Here is a 23,635-nt window from a genome sequence, read left to right as displayed (position 1 = left end):
GTTATCGCAAACTCGCAACAGTGTCCATAACCATAACGCCTGGTCGTAACTACCGAGAAGGCGTTTGACAGTGTGATGAGTTTGGATATCACTACGCGTACATTGTCCCGAGTCTGATAAAAACGAGATAAACTGAATCTGGTATTTCGTTTATGTTGATAAATGTATATATTCTGTATATGTTGCTAGTGGTTGGTGTTGGTAGCCTCTATTTGTTTAAGTATCCTCTGGTATGATCCAGAAATGGTCTTCAGCAATCCACGAGTCGTCAAAAGCGATTGACGGAATTGTGTGGTCAGACTGACTGATTTGGTTGGAACTTTAAGCATGTGACGTTCGATCCTCGATCATTGGTCAAACAACAACAACAACCACAAACCAAGCAAATAAAAGCAAACAAAAACAAAAAAAGCAAACACCCCCCCTCCCCCCCCAAAAAAAAGCAAAAAAAAGCAAACAACAACAACAACAACAAAACAAAAACAAAAAACAAAAAACACCCGAAAAACAACAGAACAACCCCCCCCCCCACGCCAAAAAAAAAAAAAAAAAAAAAACCCACAAAAAACAAGAAACAAAAATAACAAACACCAAAAACAACAACAACAACAGCAACAATACTCGATTCTTCACAAGCTGTCGTCATATAATCGAGAAATCGCTAAATGCGGCAACAAAAACAAAAGCAAAAAAAACATTTCACCGGTTCCAATTTGTGCAGATCGATGTTCATGCTATTGATCACTGGATTGTCTGATCCAGACTCGATTATTTACAGGCCACCGCCATATAGCTGGAATATAGCTGAGTGCGGCGTAAAACTAAACTCTTTCACTCACAAACAGTGCAGATTTTGTCTTATGTTAACACTTTATGACATAATTTGAAACTGTTTCAGTCGTCTTTGATCACAGAGATATGACACCGAGTGCACATGCCTTCCAATCCTTCCAACAGTTCAGGAGTTTTGCTATTTCAAGGAGAGTGACTTCACAACGGCATGTTTAAAATGTCTTTGGCCTGAATTCAACAGTATCAACATAATACGATCCTGACATTGTAAGAACATATGCTGTTTCATTTCCCATCAAACCGATATGAGATTCAACTGAGATAATATTATATGACATATTTTAATATTCAAAATCATATCGTACGAGGGGAGGTAAAAATGTTTTGAAAACCCTTCTGATATCATGGAGAAATCTAAATCTGGTCCTTAAACAAAGCTTCTGCTGTAGCCCCGATTTCTTAATTGTTTCCCATTCAATTCACTGTTAGGATTCTCATTCTGTAGGGTATATCTCTTCCAGTTATGACAATATTACTATTGTTTGGTATATCGGTGAAAATGACCTCTTCATGACTACGTATAACCTGACGTTCTGGGATCCAGAAAGCTCGCGCGGCACTAACCTTAAAATACCCGTGAAACACCTGTAAAATCTGCATAACGTTCCCGAATGGTAGGCTCAGAAACTACTCGTCCCTGTTTTTGATTTACGTGAATGTTCATTTTCCTAACAATGAAACTTTGTTCATAGCAATGGTTTATGGAGAAACAGCCAGGGAACAGTTTCAGAATATATAGATGGGTCCACTGGATTCAAGTGAACAACTCCATGTTGTGCTGCCTGTGTCTGAATGTTAAACCCAAAATGGATCATTGGGATGGGTCTGAGACATTTGCAACCCACACAGTTGCCACCCAGACAGCTGCCACCCGGACAACTGCCAACCTAAGCACAGATATCTCACCTGGATTTAAGTGCTCAACAGCTTTGTGTACCACATTCGTTGAATGTAAAACGGTGACATTAGCGCCGTTTTTTGAGGATTTGCTAATGCGGACTGTAACGACACACTGAAAATGAGAAGAATTTTACGCAATATTCGAGCAATATCACCGCGGGGGACAGAAATAGACTTCACACATTATACTCAAGTGAGGAATCGAACTCGATTCTTTGGCACGAAGCTAAACTCAAAACCACCACCCTTCAGCCTGTTGATTCATTTAGTGTTACGGCCATCCTAATCAGAAAAATAAACAGAAAAGAACAACATTGGTCATAGGCTGAAAGTATTCTGCAGACCAATCACATTCAGTGTTTGGCTGATCTGTGGAAGTTATGGTTTAATTGATCACAAACTATACAGACGTCGTCTAGCTATCACAACTGTAAAATGTTTTGGAAACATTTCCCGTAATCAGTGAAATCTGCGCTATTTCATACACTGACACAATGTAAAAGAAAGCTGTTATATGCTTAATGGTGTATATCACTTAGATTGTGGTTAAGATAAGCTTCACGTATTATTTGCTTGTAGTAAATATTCATCTCTAGGGAACAGATTTTTGCCACACAATTCTGTCATTGCTACTCGGGGTATGATAAATGTGTTAAACAGTACAAATATGAATACTATTATTTCTGTTTATAAAAATGTGCTTTATACCAGGTCCCGTACATGACCAAATTGTATTCGTACAATAGTGTGGTACAATAGTGTTGTACTATAGGCCATGCGACCAAAGTACTGAATAAACGTGATTGATTCATTGACTGATTGGTACATAAGTCCCAAGGAATTCAAAGTTAATTTAAATTTACCGTCTATTTTAATTGTAGTATCCCTGTCATTTTAATTTTGGCTAAAATTCACTTCAAGGGATGACTTAAATCCCGCTAGGGACCATGCAGGTAGCAAAAGCACTGTAAGTCACCATGGTCCCTAGTATGGTGATCTACCTTCAGTTGTTGGCGAACTATAGCCTGTTTTTATACGCTGTATCGTCCTCTCTAGTTGAAATATTTTAGATTTCATGACTAGTTTTAACATCAATATATCTGTGATAATCTAGTTAGTTTTACTGTCCTTTGTCGACGGGTATTTTAGATTGATTTCCTTGTTTTCATCGCTATATGGCTGTAATATTGCCGATGTGATCTAAAATTTTAACTCACTCACTCATTGATTGATTGATACAGTGTTATTATTCCAGATGTCTCTCTATGCTCGCCAAAGAATGATGAGCTACTATTCAAAGCCAACAATGTCAAGATCATGAGATCATATCTACTTCATATAAGACGCACACCAGAAAGACTAGTGTCCAGTTGCATTTAATTACTATCAGATATTAAACACACGCACAGAAATGGGTATATACGTTGACAGAAATTTTTAAAATTAGATTTTGCGCGAGCGCGGAAAACTTTGAAATCGTATATACCACGTCCTGATGGATATTAATATATATTATACCAAGTCGATTGTAGTCAAATGCACTGTTCCACCAGTATTATGAAGAAACCAGCTGTGATAAGCAGACCGAGTTTTAATTAAAGGACACCATCTGCTTTCCCAGATCTATATATATTGAAATAATAAAGCTCTCTATCTATCTGTATGTCTCTCTATCTATGCATCTATCTACCTACCTACCTACCTACCTACCCACCCACCCAACACTTACCTACCTACCTACCTACCTACCTACCTACCTACCTACCTACCTACCTACCTACCTACCTACCTACCTACCTACCTACCTACCTACCTACCTACCTACCTACCTAGGCATGCATGCATGCATACATACATACATACATACATACATACATACATACATACATACATACATACATACATACATACATACATACATACAGACAGACAGACAGACAGACAGACAGACAGACATACAGACATACATACATACATACATACATACATACGGGCTAATATTACTAGGCTAGTGCTATTCAAGATGAAATCCCCCTAAACAGGACTATCTGATTAATTTACTCACTGACACAGATGTGATTTGAGTGCGCGTGTGTGTGTGTGTATGTGTGTGTTTGTGTGTGTGTGTGGGGGGGGGGGGGGGGGGATAGAGTGAGAGGGTGTGTGTGTATGTGTGCGTGTGTGCGCGTATGTGTGTGAACTAGTCAACTTGTAGATGCTTGATGGCATTTCGAAATCGGAAGGTAACATAACAACGTATGGCATGGTTACACAAATTCTTTATTACAATACGACGTTTCTGGGCTACTTCTTGCCCCAACATGCGGTGTTGCTCAAAGTACTGAATCACCATATTTGCAACAAGCTAAAAGAACTTTGAAAAGTAAAACAACACTGCTTGAAAGTACCTGTGAGTAATGCAACTTTAAGCAGATTCCGAGTATTTTACAGCTGCTTTGGTATCGATTGATTACATGATTCGTGAATCGAGAACTGCATTGCCTAATGCATGAGTGTGAAACATGTCGCAAATTGTAAAGTTGTTGTCAGTTGACACCCAGTAAACCAGGATAGAGTAAATATATTGCAAAGCCTAAACAACCATCAAACACCAATGTGAATTACAACGTTTGAGCCTCTAACATCCGCAGCTCTTTTAACCCAGACACATCTGTCTAAAGAACTGACAATAACTTGACGCGAAGTGACCATTTTGTTTTAGTACCGGCAACATGAGCATAATCATTAAAAGTGTTCAAATACAGAGCCTAGATATCAGGAATGATGAACAAGTTTTTTAGCCATGACACATTTGAAAAAAATTACAAATTTACAAATCTTTCTCCGCCAAAGGGTATATTCATATTTCGAACGAAAGTAATCTTGGAAAAGAATCGGAAATTACAACATCTGTTTCAGTGGAAGCTGTCAAAACCGGCATCTGTCCAATCCGGCAGTTTGTCAACACCGACACAAAATTTCAGTCCCATCCGCGACTTGAACATTTATCATCAGCTCTACAATCCGGCACACTGTCTAAACCAGATTATTTCTTCAGTCCCAATGAGTGCCGGTTTTGACAGCTTCCACTGTACATTCAACAGGAATGTATTGGAGATACTGTGTATTTCAGAGGTATATGTAGGGTATGTATATTTGGTGGTAAGGTACCAGTACGCATTTCAGATCAGGGTGTCATATCTTTTACATTGTGTTACTGATTGGTATTTTGATTCACATCGTAAAGAGACAAAATGGCACACAATAATATCACTTGCAAATCTTCCATTAGGATGCTTATTATACATCAGCGTAAAAGGTTTCACAGCATGTCAGTGAAGCATATCACAGCATGTCAGTGAAGCATATCACAGCATCTTAGTGCACTGCAGTTAGAGTGCAGGGTGACACAAATATAATGTTTAACAAATATTGACATTTATCACAACATATCTTCTTCTGACGTCAGATGAATTGTTGTTTCTGACAGAATGTCAATTCATATGACAGTTCAAGATAACCTTCGCCATATACATATAACATTATTCAGTAGAAAGGCCATATGCCCATGCACAGTACATGCATGCAAAACGAATGATGTGCACAATAACTAGAATATATTTTAAGATGTTTATAATGATAATGCGATACACAGCTTCCTTAATATATATCCTAAACGCTTAAATAATATATTTTGCATACATATATGAATAATTCCTGTGTTCTTTTTGAGGAGGGCGAATGAGAGACTTTCTATCTTTAAGCCAATATTTAACATATATCTTGTTCTTAAACCATTATATTGTGGGCAAAATAAAAATAAAATGAACGAGTTTTACCTCACCATCTAAAATGTTCTTACAACATGGACAAAATGTTAATTCTCTTGGGATATCATTTCTTCTACCTGTATTCTTATTTAGTTCAGCTAATCTTAAAAGTGATAAAAATCTTCTTAAATCTTTGTTACATAAAGTTTACAAATTCAGATTAAAAAATCCACATTAAAAGTACTTTTGACACATGAATAGAACTCTGATTTAGCATGTTCATTTAACATAGAAAATATACACTGGATGTTACAATCTTTAAGTCAGAGTTAACAACAGACATTTTACGACATGTTTAATATTGTTGATACTAATCATGAACTGAGCACTCCAAAACTACAGTTTTGATGAAAATCGGTCCGTCCAAACCAGAATTATTAAGATATATTTTGAGGCATAGAGAAGTTGTTATATTTTATGGATTAAGCTTCTTTAGTATTTCCCAGACACGCTGCGTGGAAAAGATTAAAGAAGATTAATCCATAAAATATCTTGGTCTGAGTTATTAAATAAAACCATTCAGCAATGGGTTAAAATATTACCATAAGTGACATGCTGCACATTAAAAGGGCCCTGCACGGTAGTCATGCATTGCAGCTGATGACAACCGGCTTTAAGCTTAGTTAGAGCTAAGTCATTCCTGATTGAGAAGCAATCACATACGATTAACACAAATGATCACTTAAAATCTATAAGGAAAGTTATTTTGATATTAATAGCTAAACGGTTCAGTAGCACATACCATGGAGCGGCTTCAATCCCAAACTGAATTGATCTGAACAAATACTATTGACACTGTGTGCAAACATTTGAAACATACGTAAAAAATCTAAATTTGACGGCCATTTCTAATCTATTGATATTATAATTTTTGGGCTTGAAGTTAAGAGGCGACTAACGGGATGAGGTAGTCAGGTTAATGCTGTACTGAATTGATGGCGAGCGCTGGGAGAAAAAACTGGTTTCAACAACAGTGCTGCGCCGCGCCCATAACGCATGCGCAGTGAATCGGTTCGGAGAGCTTAAACAGTATGCATGCCCGGAGTATGAGGTCGTGAGCAGTAGTCTAATCTTGGTTGTGTACACAAACAAGTAAATAATCTCGTTACATAAACTTGTTGATTGTGGGAAGCAGCCTCTGTCGCAGAGAAAGCTCATTGTCTGGTTTATTCACACCTATATGTCTGCCTGCCTTTCTGCTAAAGACAATATGAAATAGACAGCTTCAATCATTGACCACATGCAATTTGAAGTTAACACCTATCAGGCTATACGCCATAAACAAAATAAATTGATTTATGACTCGTACACCCGAGTCCTGTCTCTGCCACATGATGTAATTAGGCAGGTGTGATACTTGTACACATGACATGTTTTTATGTCCGTGGGTTGCAAACAAACTACATCCATTTCTCTCTGATCACTGGCTCTGACGGAAACTGGTACAAACCAAACTCTTGTCAGTTTCAAGTCCTACTTTGAACTTGAGGACTTGGACTGGTATACTTCTCCAGAATTCTCGCTCCAAATTCGCCTTCTCGATCACTGCGGTCTCAGTTTAGAAATCTCCTCAAATTTCCCAAAGTACGATCAACCTTACATGGTCGCCGAACCTTCTCCTACTCTGCTACTGTAGAATGGAACAATCTTCCTCAGCATCTCCGCCTCTGTACTGATCTCTCCTTGTTCAGGAGCAAACTCAAGACATACCTCTACAAATTAGCTTTTCATCAGTGATCCCCAATAGTCTCTCTTCTTTACTTGTATATAGTGACTCCGGAACTTTTCTATACTTCTATATCAGAATTAAACACTCTTTAGATAAAGCATAAAATGAACGATTTTACCATTTCAATAGTGTCCTGAATTAGACAGTTTGACTGCATATCTTATTGTGAGCAAACACGCGCACCTGTTTGGCATCAAAATAACGTAAATGAAAAACATAATATTTTATAACACCCGAATATTTTTTTTATGATTAGAATTTTCTTTGTACATGATTATGCAGCTATTTCTCTTCATAAGTATGCAATGAAAGTGAACTATTAGAATTGTAAGAGTTTATATGCTGTCATCGCAGCATGTTTTATTCAAGTACGATTTTTGTTTGTATTATCGAAAACAGTGAAAGTGAATCATAAAATGTTTCTGACAAACACGCACCTAGCCCATCAATATACATAACTACGGCAGCGTATTAGGGCCACGGTGAAAAGTTTTTTGGTGTCACTATCTCCTACGTAGGACTTACTATATCCTACGTAGGACTTAGTATCTCCTACGTAGGACTTAGTATCACCTACGTAGGACTTAGAATCCCTACGTAGGACTTACTACCACCTACGTAGGACTTACTACCACCTACGTAGGAATTACTATCTCCTACGTAGGACTTACTATCTCCTAGTAAGGAGATAGGAGTAGGAGATACTAACTTCTACGTAGGAGATTGCAAGTCCTACGTAGGTGATATTAAGTCGTACGTAGGAGATAGTAAGTCCTACGTAGGAGATAATAAGTCCTACGTAAGACATATTAAGTTCTACGTGGGAGATATTACGTCCTACGTAGGAGATAGTAAGTCCTACGTAGGAGATAGTGACACCAAACACATTTTTCACCGTGGCCCTAATACGCTTCCGTACATAACTGTTTTATCTATAATGTTACCGTTAAAACATTCAGGAGGATATCAGTAACGTGTCCTGTTACGGTTATAAATTTGCCGTGACAAAAGGTGTAGGAAATCCCCTCAGAACCGGCAAAATATATAACACTGAGAAGTTTCAAATTTTCAATATCGTATTGAGCAAAACAAATGCAAAAATACATAGATTCACAACAGAAGTTTCATATACAATGCAAATAAGTCATTTCTAAAATAATGCCTAATGGGTTACAAAATATAATGTCAACTCACTGAAGTCTTGATATGAGAGTGAAAAACAGTTATGCAGAATGTAACACAGCGAGCGGTCAGGCACCGATTATGTAGATCAAACGTTGACGGAGGCAGAAAGATATAAACTCCAGTTGTCTGTGTGTATTTCGAGCACATACTACCACTAACGTGGAAAGCTCTACAGCCTCCCGGAAGTAACACAAATAATCAATCACAAAGGTTAAGGGGAGGTAACTCTAAAGCACTTCCGGAACTCCTGCAGCCAAAATATTAAAAGTGCTGAATATTTATGATACGAAATGTGACCCATAATACTTATCATTCAAGTTGTGACCCAATAATAATCATTACTTAATTAATAAGTAATTACAATTTACAGAAAATACACTCAATAAAACAATAAAACGTAACAATAAAACGACACAAACAAATTTAATGAACCTCTTCATATGAAATTGCAATATTAATCTCAATGTATTGAATATTGGACATCATAGGAACAAGGTTCATGTTTCAGTTATGGCTTTGTGCGATCTTCTAATATTTGTATAGGGGGTTCATCTGTGCCAATTTCTTGTCTAAATATTATTCCAACAATCAAAAGCTACTAAAGAATAAAAATAGAAAAATAGAAACAACAATCAAAAGCTATCAAAGAATAAAAATAGAATAATAGAAAACTATTTTTGCAAAAATTTATGATTCATATATTCTTTCGCAATTTTATGTATGAAAACTATTGATCTCCTCTTCACGCAGATTTCGCAGTGTGACGTGCCCGACTGAACTACCGGAATACTGCTCCGTGAGGCGTTTAACAGCAAACAAAGCAGAGCTTCCTGACAGCTTGTGCATGGACACATACTTATGCCATTAGTGCTCCGACCTCGGTAGATTCTGCTTGAGATTATGAATTGGTGATGCTATTTCAGTGTGATACATATAACACACAGCATAATGATGTTCTGCTCAGTGAGTCATAGCGATATTCGCTAAAAAACCGCATTGACCTGCGTGAGACCTTTGACTGCCTGGAGCCTTTAGAGCCTTGAAAACAAACGATACGCCATGGCAATCGGGTTTGGGCTCCGTGCTTTCATACTGGTAGCTGTCTTCAGTTTTCCAATTCTTTTTATAAGTTTTCGTTTTAAAAATGAGAACTACATACTTGCCTTTGTTCCTGCGCCAAAAAAAAATAGTATCACCCTTGTGATCGAATTAAAAGGTACGGCAATGGGTAACCGTTCTCAAGTACACGTGTCTTCCAGAGGAAAGGATTGCTGTGGATCTTTAAAGGAAACAGACTTGGAAACAACCGAAGGAGAAGATTATTACAGACTCGGATCCCCATACACTAACGGAGTAGACCCGCACCTTTATGTCTTCTCGGCTCATTTTGACGTGAAAAGGAATGTTGTGGATATTTTAGGCACAGCACTCAGGTCACAGTTGTTTCAGCCTGTGTGTGTGTTTGTCACGGACGACAGACGGAACACCAGATCTGTGTCAGGAAGTGTGCAGTCATTGCATCTATCCCATAACAAGAAGTAAGTTGTTTATAATTTCACAAAGGACACTGTCCGTGATAAAGTAGAACACTCTTAGAAGATCCGGGTTAGAGCTGGTCTTCAATAACTGACCCATGCTTGTTTTAAGTGGCGACTAGCGGGATCGGGTGGTTAGAGAGAACTGACTTGCTTGACCGCTTGACGCATGCCATCGTATACCATTTGCGTAGATCGATGTTCTTGCTGTTGATCACTGGATTGGCTTGTCCAGACTCGATTATTTACACACCGCCGCCATATTAATAGCTGGAAAAATTGTTGAGTGCTGCGTAAAGCTAACTTTACTCATTTATTTGTAGTAGTAAATTTAAACGAATATACTATTGAATATACGAATATACGAGTATACCGAATATATTAGTGGGCAAATGTTGATGTCAACGTTCGTATTAAAAGAACATAACATTTCGGAGTATATTCAGCTGAATATCATACTCCTTCGTTATACAATTAATATAAATGGTGACATCTATACTTTTTCCATCTGAAGGTGCATTACCCCTGAATGTATTGCGCAGATTGGATATACATATTCACTGGAATTTGTATGATTTACGCATTGGTCTAAAACTTGAAATTATCCAGTGTAATTAACTGAGATCGATTGGGACTGGAGTACAGATCAAGTATTGTCCTCCTGGGGAGGTACGTAAGTTCCTGTTTCAAAGTGCATTTATTTCTGTCACAGTTTTAGTCGAAGAATTTATGTTTGTTTTATCTTTGGCTCATATTGTCACAGGCTCTAATATCTGAAGGGACAAGCTAAATCCAGTCATGTGGCAAGAGTTTGCTATGGTATAAACAGTATTCTATTTCCCCAATGAAAAGACTTGTTATTACAGTGTGCCGAAGTTAGTTACAATTTAGCATCTTAGCAAGATTGGCAGAAGTAGCCAAAATGTTCCCGTTTGACACTGCGATTTGCTACATAACCACTTATTATTTCATTCATTGATTCAGCAAATTGAAAATGCCTAATATTCCCTAAAACTCGTAATATTCACTTATCTGCTTATTAACTAATAACCACAATTTCACTTCGTCTTTCAATGTTAATGATATCACCAAACGCCAGATCATATGCTCGTTTAGCGTTTCTAACTTCCGAAATGCATTTGTTTCTAACGAGATTAAAACATTTTCAGTGATAATAATCATTCTTCTTTGTTGTAACTGAATGTAACCGTTTTTTCCCGGATGCATCTTCGCGGATATCCGTTCATCTATATACAATATCGAGGTCATATAACGACTTCTGTATTTGGAATATAGCTATTGACCTACTACTAGATATAAAAGCTTTAACACAGCTATTGATATCATCATTAAATAGAGTGTCATAATCGGTTGGTGATATGCTGTCATTTAGCACATCATAGTATGCACAGTTATAGTCATAGATTGTTCTCTAAAATGTGTCCCCGGAGTATTTCCCCAAATTCAAAATGATCGCTGCAGATTGGGGAAAGAAAGTCAGAAACATCCACAATGGCTGACGTAAGCATACTGAGAACAAAAGATTAAGCGCTACCCAGTATATTTTGCCAACGTAGGTCGTCCTATTGGAAATCTTATTTTAAAAAAACCCCCAAAACAAACACACCAAAACAACCCCCCACCCTCATCCCCAACTAACATAATTTGGTTTAGTACTTTTAGTTTAAAAACAAAACCATTACCGAACACATCCTTTACTTTTAAACAGGATGTATGCGCTTTTGTATACAAGCATTTTGTTTTCCTGAAGAATGTTCACTGACACGCGAGGCACATTGCAATGCCCGCTGCCAATAACAACACATTCGCTTCTTCGTGATGCTCTGAAATTACCGATGTTTTGCGAATGGAAATTGATGGCAAAAGCTAACGATGGCTACGAAAACATTTGGTTCTCGTTCCAATAAATAAATTTTGACAAAGCGTTCGAATATAGTCCCTGTGAATATTAAGAACCAAAAAATCAAACATAATTAAAACACAATTATCACTTATTTATGACATATAATATACATTGCCGCTTGTGAAAAAAAAACAATTAAACAAAATTATAAGCGTACAATCGCGATTCAAAAGTACAATATTTTGCACTTGGGCTTACTTCCCTCGAAACGAAGCCCTAGGCAGACCGAACCCAGTCATAGCAGGTGGATGTGCACTCAAGGGTAACGACGACTTCCGATTGGCTGGTTCATTTGCTGATACGGCTCATAGTGTGTTCAGAAAGATGATCTGTTTGATGGGCATTTTAGATGGGTGAGTCAAAAGAAAGTAAGATTCTTTATGGATAGCAACTTCTTTTATTGTACCTGATGCGTCGTTTCAGTGTGGATTCATATACCCCCCCCCCCCCCCCCCCCCCAGCGCTGGGGGAAATTTAGTGAATCGTTTGAACTCCGATTTCGCGGGGTTTTTTTTTCATCGCGTTTTTTCAACTTTATAGGTTGAATTGACATTTTTGACGATTTCTTTCAGTAACTGCATATCGAAAGGTATCAGAATCTGCAATGCTGTATTTTACGTTGCATTTAACCGTTGCTGTGTACGATCCGATACCCATGTGTCAAACACATCAACATGTTCACTGGTCCTCGGGTACTATGAGTTGAAGTTCCCTCGGTGTTTATTTATGTTCCCTAAGCCCGAAGGGAATGTAGAAAAACATCGAGGGTACCTCAACCCCTGGTCCCCGAGGGACTAGTGAACAACTTATAGTGTATCCCTGGAAGTATAGGGACAGGCGTTATCCTGCTGGACAAAGTGTTGACGATGTTGTGCGAAAAATCACTTGTGATCACTTGGTCGATAAGAGCACTGACGCTTAGCTGACCAACATTCTAGAAGCAGATGGGTTCAAATCCTCTTGTCAAGTCCCATCCTGGGTCCAAGTCTCTTGTCACGTCCACTCCTGAGTTCAAGTCTCGTGTCAAGTCCAGTCCCGGGCCAGACTATGACGCTGGGCTCACCCGTGCATCCCATTCCAAAACGTTTCTCTCAGCGAAACGATCAACTCGACACCGCCCCATTCTGACGCTTCCATCTTCACGGGAGACCCCAAAACGACTCTCACCAGAGCAGATGACACGTCACCACTCACGATGACGGCAATATGGATGACGTGGTGCCCAATGATGCCAGGGCGACATGCTGGTCGGTGACATCTCAGATTGTTAGAATAGCTGCGTCGAATCAAAGAGTCCCCCTAGCGCGTCGATTATGTTTTCTTATGGTGTCTCAATGTACGGATATGGTGTATATATACTCTTAAAAGTGGATCGGGGATCTTCATTTTTTCATTTACGACTAAAATGTTCAGGGAATTTATCGGATTCAATGAATGTTGATATGCTATCATTGAATGTTTTGAGAGTGCATCACCATTTGTACTTCCTTACAACCATAGTTATTTGGAATGTAGTCGCTTTTTAACGATGATTGGTGTATGGCATGTACATTGCAATGTATAGGATTTTCATTTTAAAACGAATTACTAGAAACAGACACTAACAAATGTGTGATGCAAGATGAGTGTCAAAATTAATGTTCTAAGTGATTTCTCGACCCTCTTGAAGAAACGTCAAAATCAAGAATGGGACCCCGTGCACGTGCATGGGGCTACTGTACATGTGTTGTGCATCTGCATATCATGTGTTGTGTTTAGGGGTAATAATAGAGGGAAATGGCGGTGCGTTCATAAGATGTCTGTCCTTGAAACGTTTGTTGACGTTTACACTTCCTATCCAAATGAAAGTCCATTATCCCCTACTTTTTTGAAGAGTATATTTTCAGATCATGCGACGTGAGCAGATGAGTAGTGTGACGTTTTGTTTATTCTTTGAGAACATTCAATCAGACGGTGGAAAGATAATTAATTATCTAAACATACATTTCCAACAATCGACCTGACTGGTAAACATGCAGTTTGTTGCTTTTCTCAATACCGCTACGGAATACAAATAAATCTTAGACAGTCGTGAGGAGAAAAGCAGGCTCTTAAGAAACAAACAACAGCTTTCTGAAGAAGTGACAATCAATAACTGTAAATACAGTTGCTAGTAACAATTAGCGTAGGAAACTTGTAGTTTTCACTACTTACAACTCAAATATATTTGAAATACAATGAAAGAATGAATTCTAATAATTTAAGATAATTTATTATCGCTATATCAACAAAACATTCTTCTCAGTTATTCTTCAGATCATAAAATTCAATGTCGTATAAAAACACCTCAGGGCATGTTTTAAAGGTGAATATGTTTGATTCCAAGATATAATGGTAGTATCACACGTCTGTTAGCTATCTGGCTCGAGGGTGCATTGGTGTTCGTTTATGTATCCCGAAAGGGTTACAATAATAAGTGATTTCGGAAATCCCCGTCCCTTGCAGTGATATTCATGAGATAAAATAGTTTCCATAGCAACTGTGTCTGTTTTATGTGTGGACTGTCATGTCCCGGGGGGACTGTGAGTTTCCCACACACATTCTGATTAAGAGTAAAATGATCTTTTCCAAACTTTTTAAACGAGGAATATTTGCTCCTTCAAACAATTGCTAAATAACAGCATACTTGCCAGTGAATGAAGGGATGGTGCAAATCCAGAAAGGGTTCATATGGAAGCAAACGTATTGTGGTCCTTATTACCCATAGTCCCCAAAAATACGGAAGCGTAGTAGAGCCACGGAGAAAAAATTGTTTTTGGTGTCACTATTTCCTACAAAGGACTTACTATCTCCTACGTAGGACATACTATCTCGTACGTAGGACTTAGTATCTCCCACGTAGGACTTACTATCTGCTACGTAGGACATACTATCTCGTACGTAGGACTTAGTATCTCCCACGTAGGACTTACTATCTCCTACGTAGGACATACTATCTCGTATGTAGGACTTAGTATCTCCCACGTAGGACTTACTATCTCCTACGTAGGACATACTATCTCGTATGTAGGACTTAGTATCTCCCACGTAGGACTTACTATCTGCTACGTAGGACATACTATCTCGTACGTAGGACTTAGTATCTCCCACGTAGGACTTACTATCTCCTACGTAGGACATACTATCTCGTATGTAGGACTTAGTATCTCCCACGTAGGACTTACTATCTGCTACGTAGGACATACTATCTCGTACGTAGGACTTAGTATCTCCCACGTAGGACTTACTATCTGCTACGTAGGACTTAGTATAATCTTTTAAAGGTCCGGATTATGATGTGTGGTTATTAAGTTGAGAAATGTTTGGTTATGCAGGACGTTAGATAATGCACGTTAATGCATATTTATGACACTAACGCAGTGTTACTACACAGTGTTATTGTCTGTTTGTGGGAGTGCAGATACACAGATACACACACGCACTTGCGCACGCGCTTGCGCACGCGCACGCGCACGCGCACGCGCACGCACACACACAGACAGGCGGGAGGGAAAAGTTTCTGATATCAAATCTTCGTTATAACACGTCTTTCGAAAATTTTGCTTGTCGTCATATGAGGCTAGGTTGGATCAGACATAGCGCTCGTTTGCGGTTTCTTTTGTAATTGTTTACAAATTGACTTGACTTGGGTGCTAAAGTGTTGAATGCCGCGTAAATTGTCATTGTTGTTTTTTTGTATAAGTATAAGGATATAAGTACGCACAGATTGACACCGATAGACATGTTTCTGCACGCAGATTATGACTAATGTGCAACGACCTCTGAACCATACTTCGCATAATAGACAAATGTAACGAAGTGCAACATGTAACAGTGAACTAACTGCAACGGGAAACAATAGGGCAAACTGAACGCGAGGCAGTAAAGTGCAATAGTCGGTCGAACTCATGAAAATAATATGCAACATGTATACTACATACGTCTTGACTCACTTAAAGCACCCACTAGATGTTATATCTGTATACATGGATACAAAGACGATGAATGTCTCCACCATCTTGGGGGGAAACAACTGCAAACCTTATGCAGATTAATTGAACGAGGATGATTCATCAAATTGCTGAAAAGCATGTGCAAATATCGTGCATATGTGCTGCTGCGTTTTGGTGTAAAGTTTTGATAAGAATTTGCCATTTATCACCGAGTTTGATCATTTGTTGTACGCATGGCAATAATCTTGTCAACGTTAAGAATTTGTTTTATTATACATCAGTTCATGTGTAAACAGTACCTTTAAACAGTATGGGATATTTTGCAAAATCTAGTTTAGAACAATCGACTGAAGTATGCGGCTACAGTTACACTAGTAGGCCTAAACGTTTGACGGGTAGTATAGTTGAACACAAGCGCCTAATGGTGAAGGAAACCGTAGACTCTTGGAGTAAATGAAAGATATGATAGTATACTCCAATGGTAATTGTAAACCAAAAGTTACTGTGTTCTGTAATCTGATTGGTTGAAAAACATGATTAAATGGTGTTAGATTCCCGGAAACTGAAAGACTATTCCCCGCGTATTGACACGTAAACAATTGTTTTGTTGTGTTATCAACAGTGGTGACGTCATTCAAATCATATTGTGACGTAAAGTTAGAACGACGTCACAAATGAGCAACTCCAGCTACTACCATGGGAACCAGCTGAAACGGCCAGCTGATGACACTTCACTGCTGTGTCCGTATTCGATATAAACGAGTGCAGACACTAAAACCCCTTTGGTTTACTTTTGTGTTTACAATGTCGATAAACATCATGTGTTGGCCAATTTCCGGGTCTTATTGAGTATTTGAAGCACGGGAATATTTCATTTGAAACCTCAGGCTGACACGGGAATATTTCATTTGAAACCTCCGGCTGACGCCGTCGGTTCCAAATACATTCCCGTGCTTCAAATACTCAATAACACCCGGAAATTGGCCAACACATGATGTTTATCTCTTAAATATAACACATAACTGTAGACTCTAAACGTAAATGAAGCACATGGGTGTAAACTCTAAAACAGTGACTGAAACAGTCAAAAAGGAAATGGTTTTCGTGTCTGGGGGAATTTCAGATTAATGTATATTAACACATATCGAGCATCTCCAACAGGAGAGTCCTAACTCCTACGTAGGAGATAGTAAGTCAGCTGTCTTTTATAATGAAGCAAAGTTTAGTTTAAAATGGGCATTTTAAATGTGTCCTTTGTAATTTTGTATTCAATGGTATTTGTGCTATCTAAAATAGGCCATGTCGTTTCTATTTGGGTGTAGGTGGCAATACCCCGAACTTAGCTGCTGGTGAGATGGGTTTGTCTTCTAACCTCACAAAGCATCGTACTGAATCAGTCCTTTATTGGGAACGTCTACGATTTTCTGGGCCCGATTACATTATAAGCGCTAGCAATATTCATAACTGTACATTGTCCTTCGGTAAGTTATGGAATAACAAAGTTCTACAATAATTAATATTTTGATTTACATCTTGTTGATATGCTGCATATTTCACCAATGGATTTCAAGTTCATAAGAGAGAAGTTGTTTTATATTGATTACTCTAACTGGTAATTATGGGATGATACCGGGTGTTGTAACAGCAACAAACTACAACGTTCATGGTGTTCATGCCATCCTTATCGGTATCAACATATGCCCACTGTATTTTCAATAGGCTGCAAACTGCCATGGGGAACGTTATCTCTGGAGATGGAGCTTGGCCATTTTTCACGCCCCAAACCCTTCTTGAACAACGGCTGAGTAAATATTGTGAGAATAGTGTAGCTGAAGACGAGGTCCATTTTTTACAGAAATGTAATTATATATTTATGGCAAAGGGGCCAGGCGCCAGGCGAGTGACCCCGAGCTTGAGGTGGCGGGATCGAGTCCACCTGTGACCGAGTGTATAAGCCTTGGAGTCAACATTGTGACTCTTTCGTGTTGTGACAACCTCTAGTCTACAGTACAAAACCCTGTACACTTAAAAGAACCCACGAATCTAGTATGTGACCAGATGGTGGCCACACAAATACACGCAAGCACCTAGTTGCGGGTACAGCAACATGCAGTAAACTTGAACAAAGTGCTGTGAATATGTGTCCCAGTGCACTCAAGTGTGAATGGGTACCTCGTAAGGATGGGAAAGCCACATTAACTCGTTGTGCCTAGGGACTGAAAGAGTTGTATAGTACCCAGGGAGTTGAGATTGATAATTCTGCTGTTTGAGACTGACATCCAATGAGGGTAATGGAGGGTAACAAATACCAGCGCCTTGAGCAAGCAGTAGTTGCATGGATATGTGCGCTATATACATATCCTATAATAATCTTATAATAATAGTTGCTGATACATTTGAATGATCAAACAACATAAAGTACAACAGGTGATGCAAAACACCTATTTCTCCTCGTGGAAACAGCGATCACCGTGTCCGTCCGCGAGTCCGTCCGTCCGTCCGCCCGTCCGGTGGCCGTTCCAAGATTTACAATCTTAAACCGTGGAATGTTTCCCATTGAAATTGAATATGTCTGGGTCTATGTGAAATGCACTTTGCAGCTTACTGTAGTTCTAATAAGACTATTTGCTAAAATTCAAGAAAGCAAAAATGTACCGGATCATATCAGAATGTTTCCAAAAAAAACCATGTACATCGTGCATTTCTTAAATTGCATTTATTTACTTACTTATTTGGTCCAAACTCTCTAATTGATTAGACATGAAGTTATCATCAGTTAAACTAAACCACACTTCTTATTTATTTTATTCAGGTACACTGAACTGGCTGTCCACTGTCCCTTGACCCATGCCCACCTGACTCCGTCCTTTCTCCGCCTTCTGCCATCAACACCAACAGCTGAAGCCAAGACAGTTCCTGTACAGCACCCAACCAAAGAATACCGCAACGTCACTGTATGTTACCCCGCAGGGCACTCAAGCTATTCCAACAGTGACGAGTTTGTGCAGTCCATGGCCATGAACAGAATTCTTGGCGCTGATAAAGCCTTCTGGTACAATCACTCGATCTCTGCCAACATGAGACCTGCAGTTGACCATTTCGTGCGGTGTGGACATTTGGAGGTCATCCCAGCCCGTGTGCCAAACGTTGTGAATAAGGGCATCCACTATTTTGGTCAGATAGTGACCATGCATGACTGTTTCTATCGCAACCGCTACACTTCCAGGTACATTGTGTTCCAAGACATGGACGAGGTCATGGTGCCTTACACAGATTCAAACTGGCTGACCCTCCTTGAAAGATTGGAACACACAGACACCAGCAAATACTCTTTTGTGTTCGGAAACTCATTCTCTACAGAATCAAAAATAGGTTCTTTTGTATTTCGAAATTCATTCTTTGCAAAATCCAGGGGCCATGTTAAGTCAACTATGAAACATGGATATATTAAATTGCTTTCTCATTTCTTTCATGGAAGATACTTTCCATATTATGAACGGTCCAAATATATCGTCATTCCTGACACAATTGATATATTAGAAGTTCATGGTCCACGTCACAGACCAGGATTTGTCTATAAACTGCTAGATGTGTCTGACGGCGTGTTGCACCACTATCGTCTTCTAGACGGAGAAACATATTCCAAGGAAGATAAGTCGATTATGAGGTTTTCATCAGAGCTTAGAAATCTTGTAAACACAACGTGGCAATGTATAGGAAATAGTGTGTGAGTGAGTTAATATCTAGTGTTACATAGGCAATTTTTCATCCATATCGTCACTAGAACAATTAAAGATGAATAGACTTTGAAGATTAAAAGCTGTCATCGAAGGGCAATAAAACTACCAGAGTGTCACAGATAGTAGGTTAGCACTATTATGTTATTGTAAGAAGATATCACTATAGAGAATAATACAATATATAACGGGCAAATGGTCCCCGGCAACTGAAGGTAGATCACCATACTAGGGGTCATGGGGGCTTACAGAACTTTTGCTGCCTGCATGGACCCCAGCTGGATTTACAACATCATTTTCAGGAGGAACTAATGAGTGTCACTGTGTAATTGTATAGCCATGGCGCTACTCCCGACACCTGGAAAAAGAGCTCTTCAGGGAAATCCGAAATATATGTTTTAGTATTTCCGGTACGACACCGTTTCAGTTATATCATATATTTGGATTAATCTGGGCTGGGGGTGGGGCACTAAGGTGGTGATGAGGGCGATGTCTTAAGCTTGTGGTTAATACCAAGGTTAGATTCGCCAAATGGGTGCGATATATGAGGCCCATTTCTGATGTCCCTGCCATGACGGTGCTGGAATATTGCTAAACTCGACCTAAAACCCGAAAATACTTACCCAAGGTGACGGCATTGCGTATGGTACTGACCCATTTCCAAATCCAAAGCAGCTACACCTGTGGTACTATATAGAGGGCTCCGGCCTTTTCCCGATTACCCACAATGCACTCCCAGTTGCCATTTGGGTAGGCGCGACCTTAGTCAACAAAAGGGTCTCGGCTCAGTCGTCCGATTGTTATGCAAATATGCCGACTACCTGTGCTGTTGTCAAGTGTCACAACCGGTGGGGACGCGATAAGGTTAGCTTTTATCGTATCCCAATTGTCATCAAAGGTCAAGGGGAAGCATCAGAAAGGAAAAGCAAACGTTGTAGACGTCTTTGGCTCGCAGCTATCAACCGGGCAGATGTTGATGAAAAAACATGCAACAAACTTCGTGTATGCTCTGATCATTTCATATCAGGTAATTGTTATATACACGTCATACTGTATGTCTACATATAAATTGATACCTCAATTACTTGTTGTAGTATACCTTATATAACTTGTTTCTTTGAGTTTGTCCTACCAAAGAATTTTGACTATGTTTTATCTCTGATAAAGTGACGTTTTGGTGTGCTATCTAGATCCGAGTTACTTGTGAACTTGTCATAATGTCATACGTCAAGAAACACAATGTGATATTTTTATTTATTTATTTTTTTCAAATAAGGTATCACATGGAAATAGGTAAAAGGTCCATAATCTAACAATTATAATCTCAACAATTTGAGTGACTGTTTTCAAGCTGTGATAGATGGTCAAGCTGATTTGGTGACATTATTTAAGATTTTGAATTTTATCACTGCAATAAAATAATGTAGGTACAAGCTAGTGTTTATGATATTTCAGGTGCACGAAACAAGTATGATGAAACAGATCCAGACCGGGTTCCAAACAAGAATCGGGGATATGATGCGAAATCTCCAACCAAGTCAGCGATCCGTCATGAGGGGTTACAAAACCGAAAACAGACAATTAAGAGGAATGAAACTGCAATGTCTCTGTTGGAAGTAAGCGCCTCGATTTCTGTACCTCCATGTGTAGATGAAGTTAATGTTGACAGCACAGAAGCAACCGAGACTGAGTTAACAGATGCAGAGAAGCTTCAAATTGCAAATGAAAGAATTTCTGAGTTGGAAATGGAGAATGCAAGCTTGCAAGAGCAGAACAAGTGTTTGCAGAATATTGTACATAAAATGAAAGCTAATTTACCTGAGGATTTTGAAAATGACAATGATAAAGTGAAATATTACATAGGTCTACCAACTTTTACACTTCTGATGGCAGTGTTTAACCTTCTAGCACCTGATATGCATGAAAATAGAAAATGCTCACTGAACAAATGCCAGAAAATAATTCTGACACTCATGAGACTGCGACTTAATTACAGATCTGAGCTATCGTTTTGGTGTTTCACGAACCACAGTGTCGAAGGTTTTCTTAGATACAATTAACTTGATGCATGATATCATGGGAACTCTTGTACGTTGGCCAGACAGGGATGAACTTTATGAGACAATGCCGATGGTTTTTCAAAAATACTTTGGAAAGCAGGTTACTTGCATTATTGACTGTTTTGAATTTTTTATTGATCACCCCTCAAATGTGACAGCAACAGCACAAACTTGGTCCAGCTACAAGCACCATAATACTTGATTGGAATTACCCCCAAGGGTCTGTGAGTTATATTTCCAAAGGGTGGGGTGGAAGAACTAGTGACACGTTTTTAACTGCCCACTCAAACTTTCTTGTCTATCTCAGCCATGGTGACATTTTTCCAGCTGACAGAGGGTTTGATATTACAGAATTAGTTGCACTTGTTGGTGCTGAAGTGAAATATCCTGCATTCATGAAGGGAAAACAGCAAATGAGTGGACCTGATGTAGAAGGAACAAGGAAAATAGCCAATGTTTGCTTACATGTTGAAAGAGTTATTAGGACAGTCAGGCAAAAGTTCATGATCCTTGGTGTCACCATTCCAGTTGACTATCTAATTTCTAAACCGGAAGAAGAATGTGTCACACTGGACAAGGGCGTCACAGTGTGTTGTTCACTAACTAATTTTTGTCCATCTGTTGTACCATTTGACTGATTACCAACGAATGAAATAATACATTAATGAGCTTTGTTCTTTCAGGATTGGGGTGTAATGATATATCGAACTACTTCAGTTTTTTGTATTGCATGTAAACTATGGGAAATCTCTTCGAGACAAATCAAGGAGAAAAAGGCTGTTTCAATAGTTTAGTTACAGCTGTTGTTTCCCATCATTGGCTCAGTAGTCACCCCTATTTTAAGATCATAATAATTCCCTTATGCAGTAAACATGTTTCGCCTCCCCAAAGCTCATCAGTGCAGCTTGGATTTCTCATCAATAAAGACTGAGAAAACTGCAGACATGTTTTAATTGTTCTGATATTTTTGTTTTTTGTTGTTTTTCTTTTCAGTTTCATATGTTTTCTTCATTTGCCATTCAGTGTCACTCTCTATGAACAAAGCAGTGTACAGACTAATCTGTATATTGCTTGCCCTGATACAAAGTCAACATTCATTAGCGCTTCCCGTGAACATTGGTCAAAAATTGTTGTTCTCGACAATCAGGACAGAACCAATCACCATTTGGTTCAGTTCTCAGCTTCATACATTTGAAGTGAAACCACTCAAATGGTTTATTTGAACAATTTTCTGAGTCACAGGCAATCATCCGTCCCTGTTTTGCCCCAGCACAGATACAGTACAGTCGCAGGTCTTCTCCTGATGTATCGCGTTGAATGTCTTGTGTGGTATGAGATGAAGAGACACTTGTTTTCTTTGAGACTGTCTTCTTGGAGCGAGTGGAGCGAGTGGAAGCTTTACGTTTCTTTCACGTAGACTTCACTGTTCTAGTGAAGTGTTCTAGAAGTGCTTGGTGTAGGAGCGTTTGGTCTGGTGTTCAGTGAAATTTCCTGCAGGATTGTCTTCTTTGGGGCTTTCTTTCTTGATGCAACAGCTGTCTGGAGTGTGCTTGAGGTAGAGTTGTTGGCTTCTGCACTGTAGTATTTTCCAACAAGTTCTGCTAAGACTACTGTAGCAAACAACCTTTCTGACTTCTCAACAACGTTCTTCCACAGTTTAGGATTGGGTTCGATCCTCTGAACAAAGATGTCCTCTGTTGTCCACATTACGAAATCGCAATAGTCCACATCACAAATATAAATTTGCACGTGAAGTTGAAAATAGTACGGATGGTTCCGCTTTAGTTTTAGTCCAGTGATTGTCTTTTCCAGGCATGAACCTTTCCCAGCTCTGACTTTTTCATCTTTCATGCAGAAGGAACACTTAATCTCCAAACACCCTGCGCCGCAGCAATCACATTCAACAAGCCCA

General features: G+C 39.0%; 1 protein-coding gene across 1 annotated transcript; it reads left to right on the top strand.

Moving 5' to 3' along the window:
- Positions 1–9,586: 9,586 nt before the first annotated feature.
- On the top strand, positions 9,587–19,764 carry LOC137282375 (beta-1,4-galactosyltransferase galt-1-like). The gene is made up of 2 exons (XM_067814120.1): positions 9,587–10,034; positions 18,739–19,764. Exons 1-2 carry the CDS (start codon positions 9,721–9,723, stop codon positions 19,655–19,657), a joined length of 1,233 nt encoding a protein of 410 aa, XP_067670221.1. The 5' UTR covers positions 9,587–9,720; the 3' UTR covers positions 19,658–19,764.
- The last annotated feature ends 3,871 nt before the right edge of the window (positions 19,765–23,635 follow it).

This window comes from Haliotis asinina, chromosome 4 (genome assembly GCF_037392515.1).
Source record: "Haliotis asinina isolate JCU_RB_2024 chromosome 4, JCU_Hal_asi_v2, whole genome shotgun sequence".
NCBI classification, from domain to species: Eukaryota; Metazoa; Mollusca; class Gastropoda; order Lepetellida; family Haliotidae; genus Haliotis; species Haliotis asinina.
This window is presented reverse-complemented; position numbering and strand designations above follow the sequence as displayed.

What these genes read in the sequence shown, in the direction of transcription:
- LOC137282375 (XM_067814120.1), top strand. Translation starts at nt 9,721, where the DNA reads ATGGGTAACCGTTCTCAAGTACACGTGTCTTCCAGAGGAAAGGATTGC. An exon ending in CATCTATCCCATAACAAGAA is followed by an intron (nt 10,035 to 18,738) that starts GTAAGTTGTTTA and finishes TATTTTATTCAG; the next exon opens with GTACACTGAACTGGCTGTCC.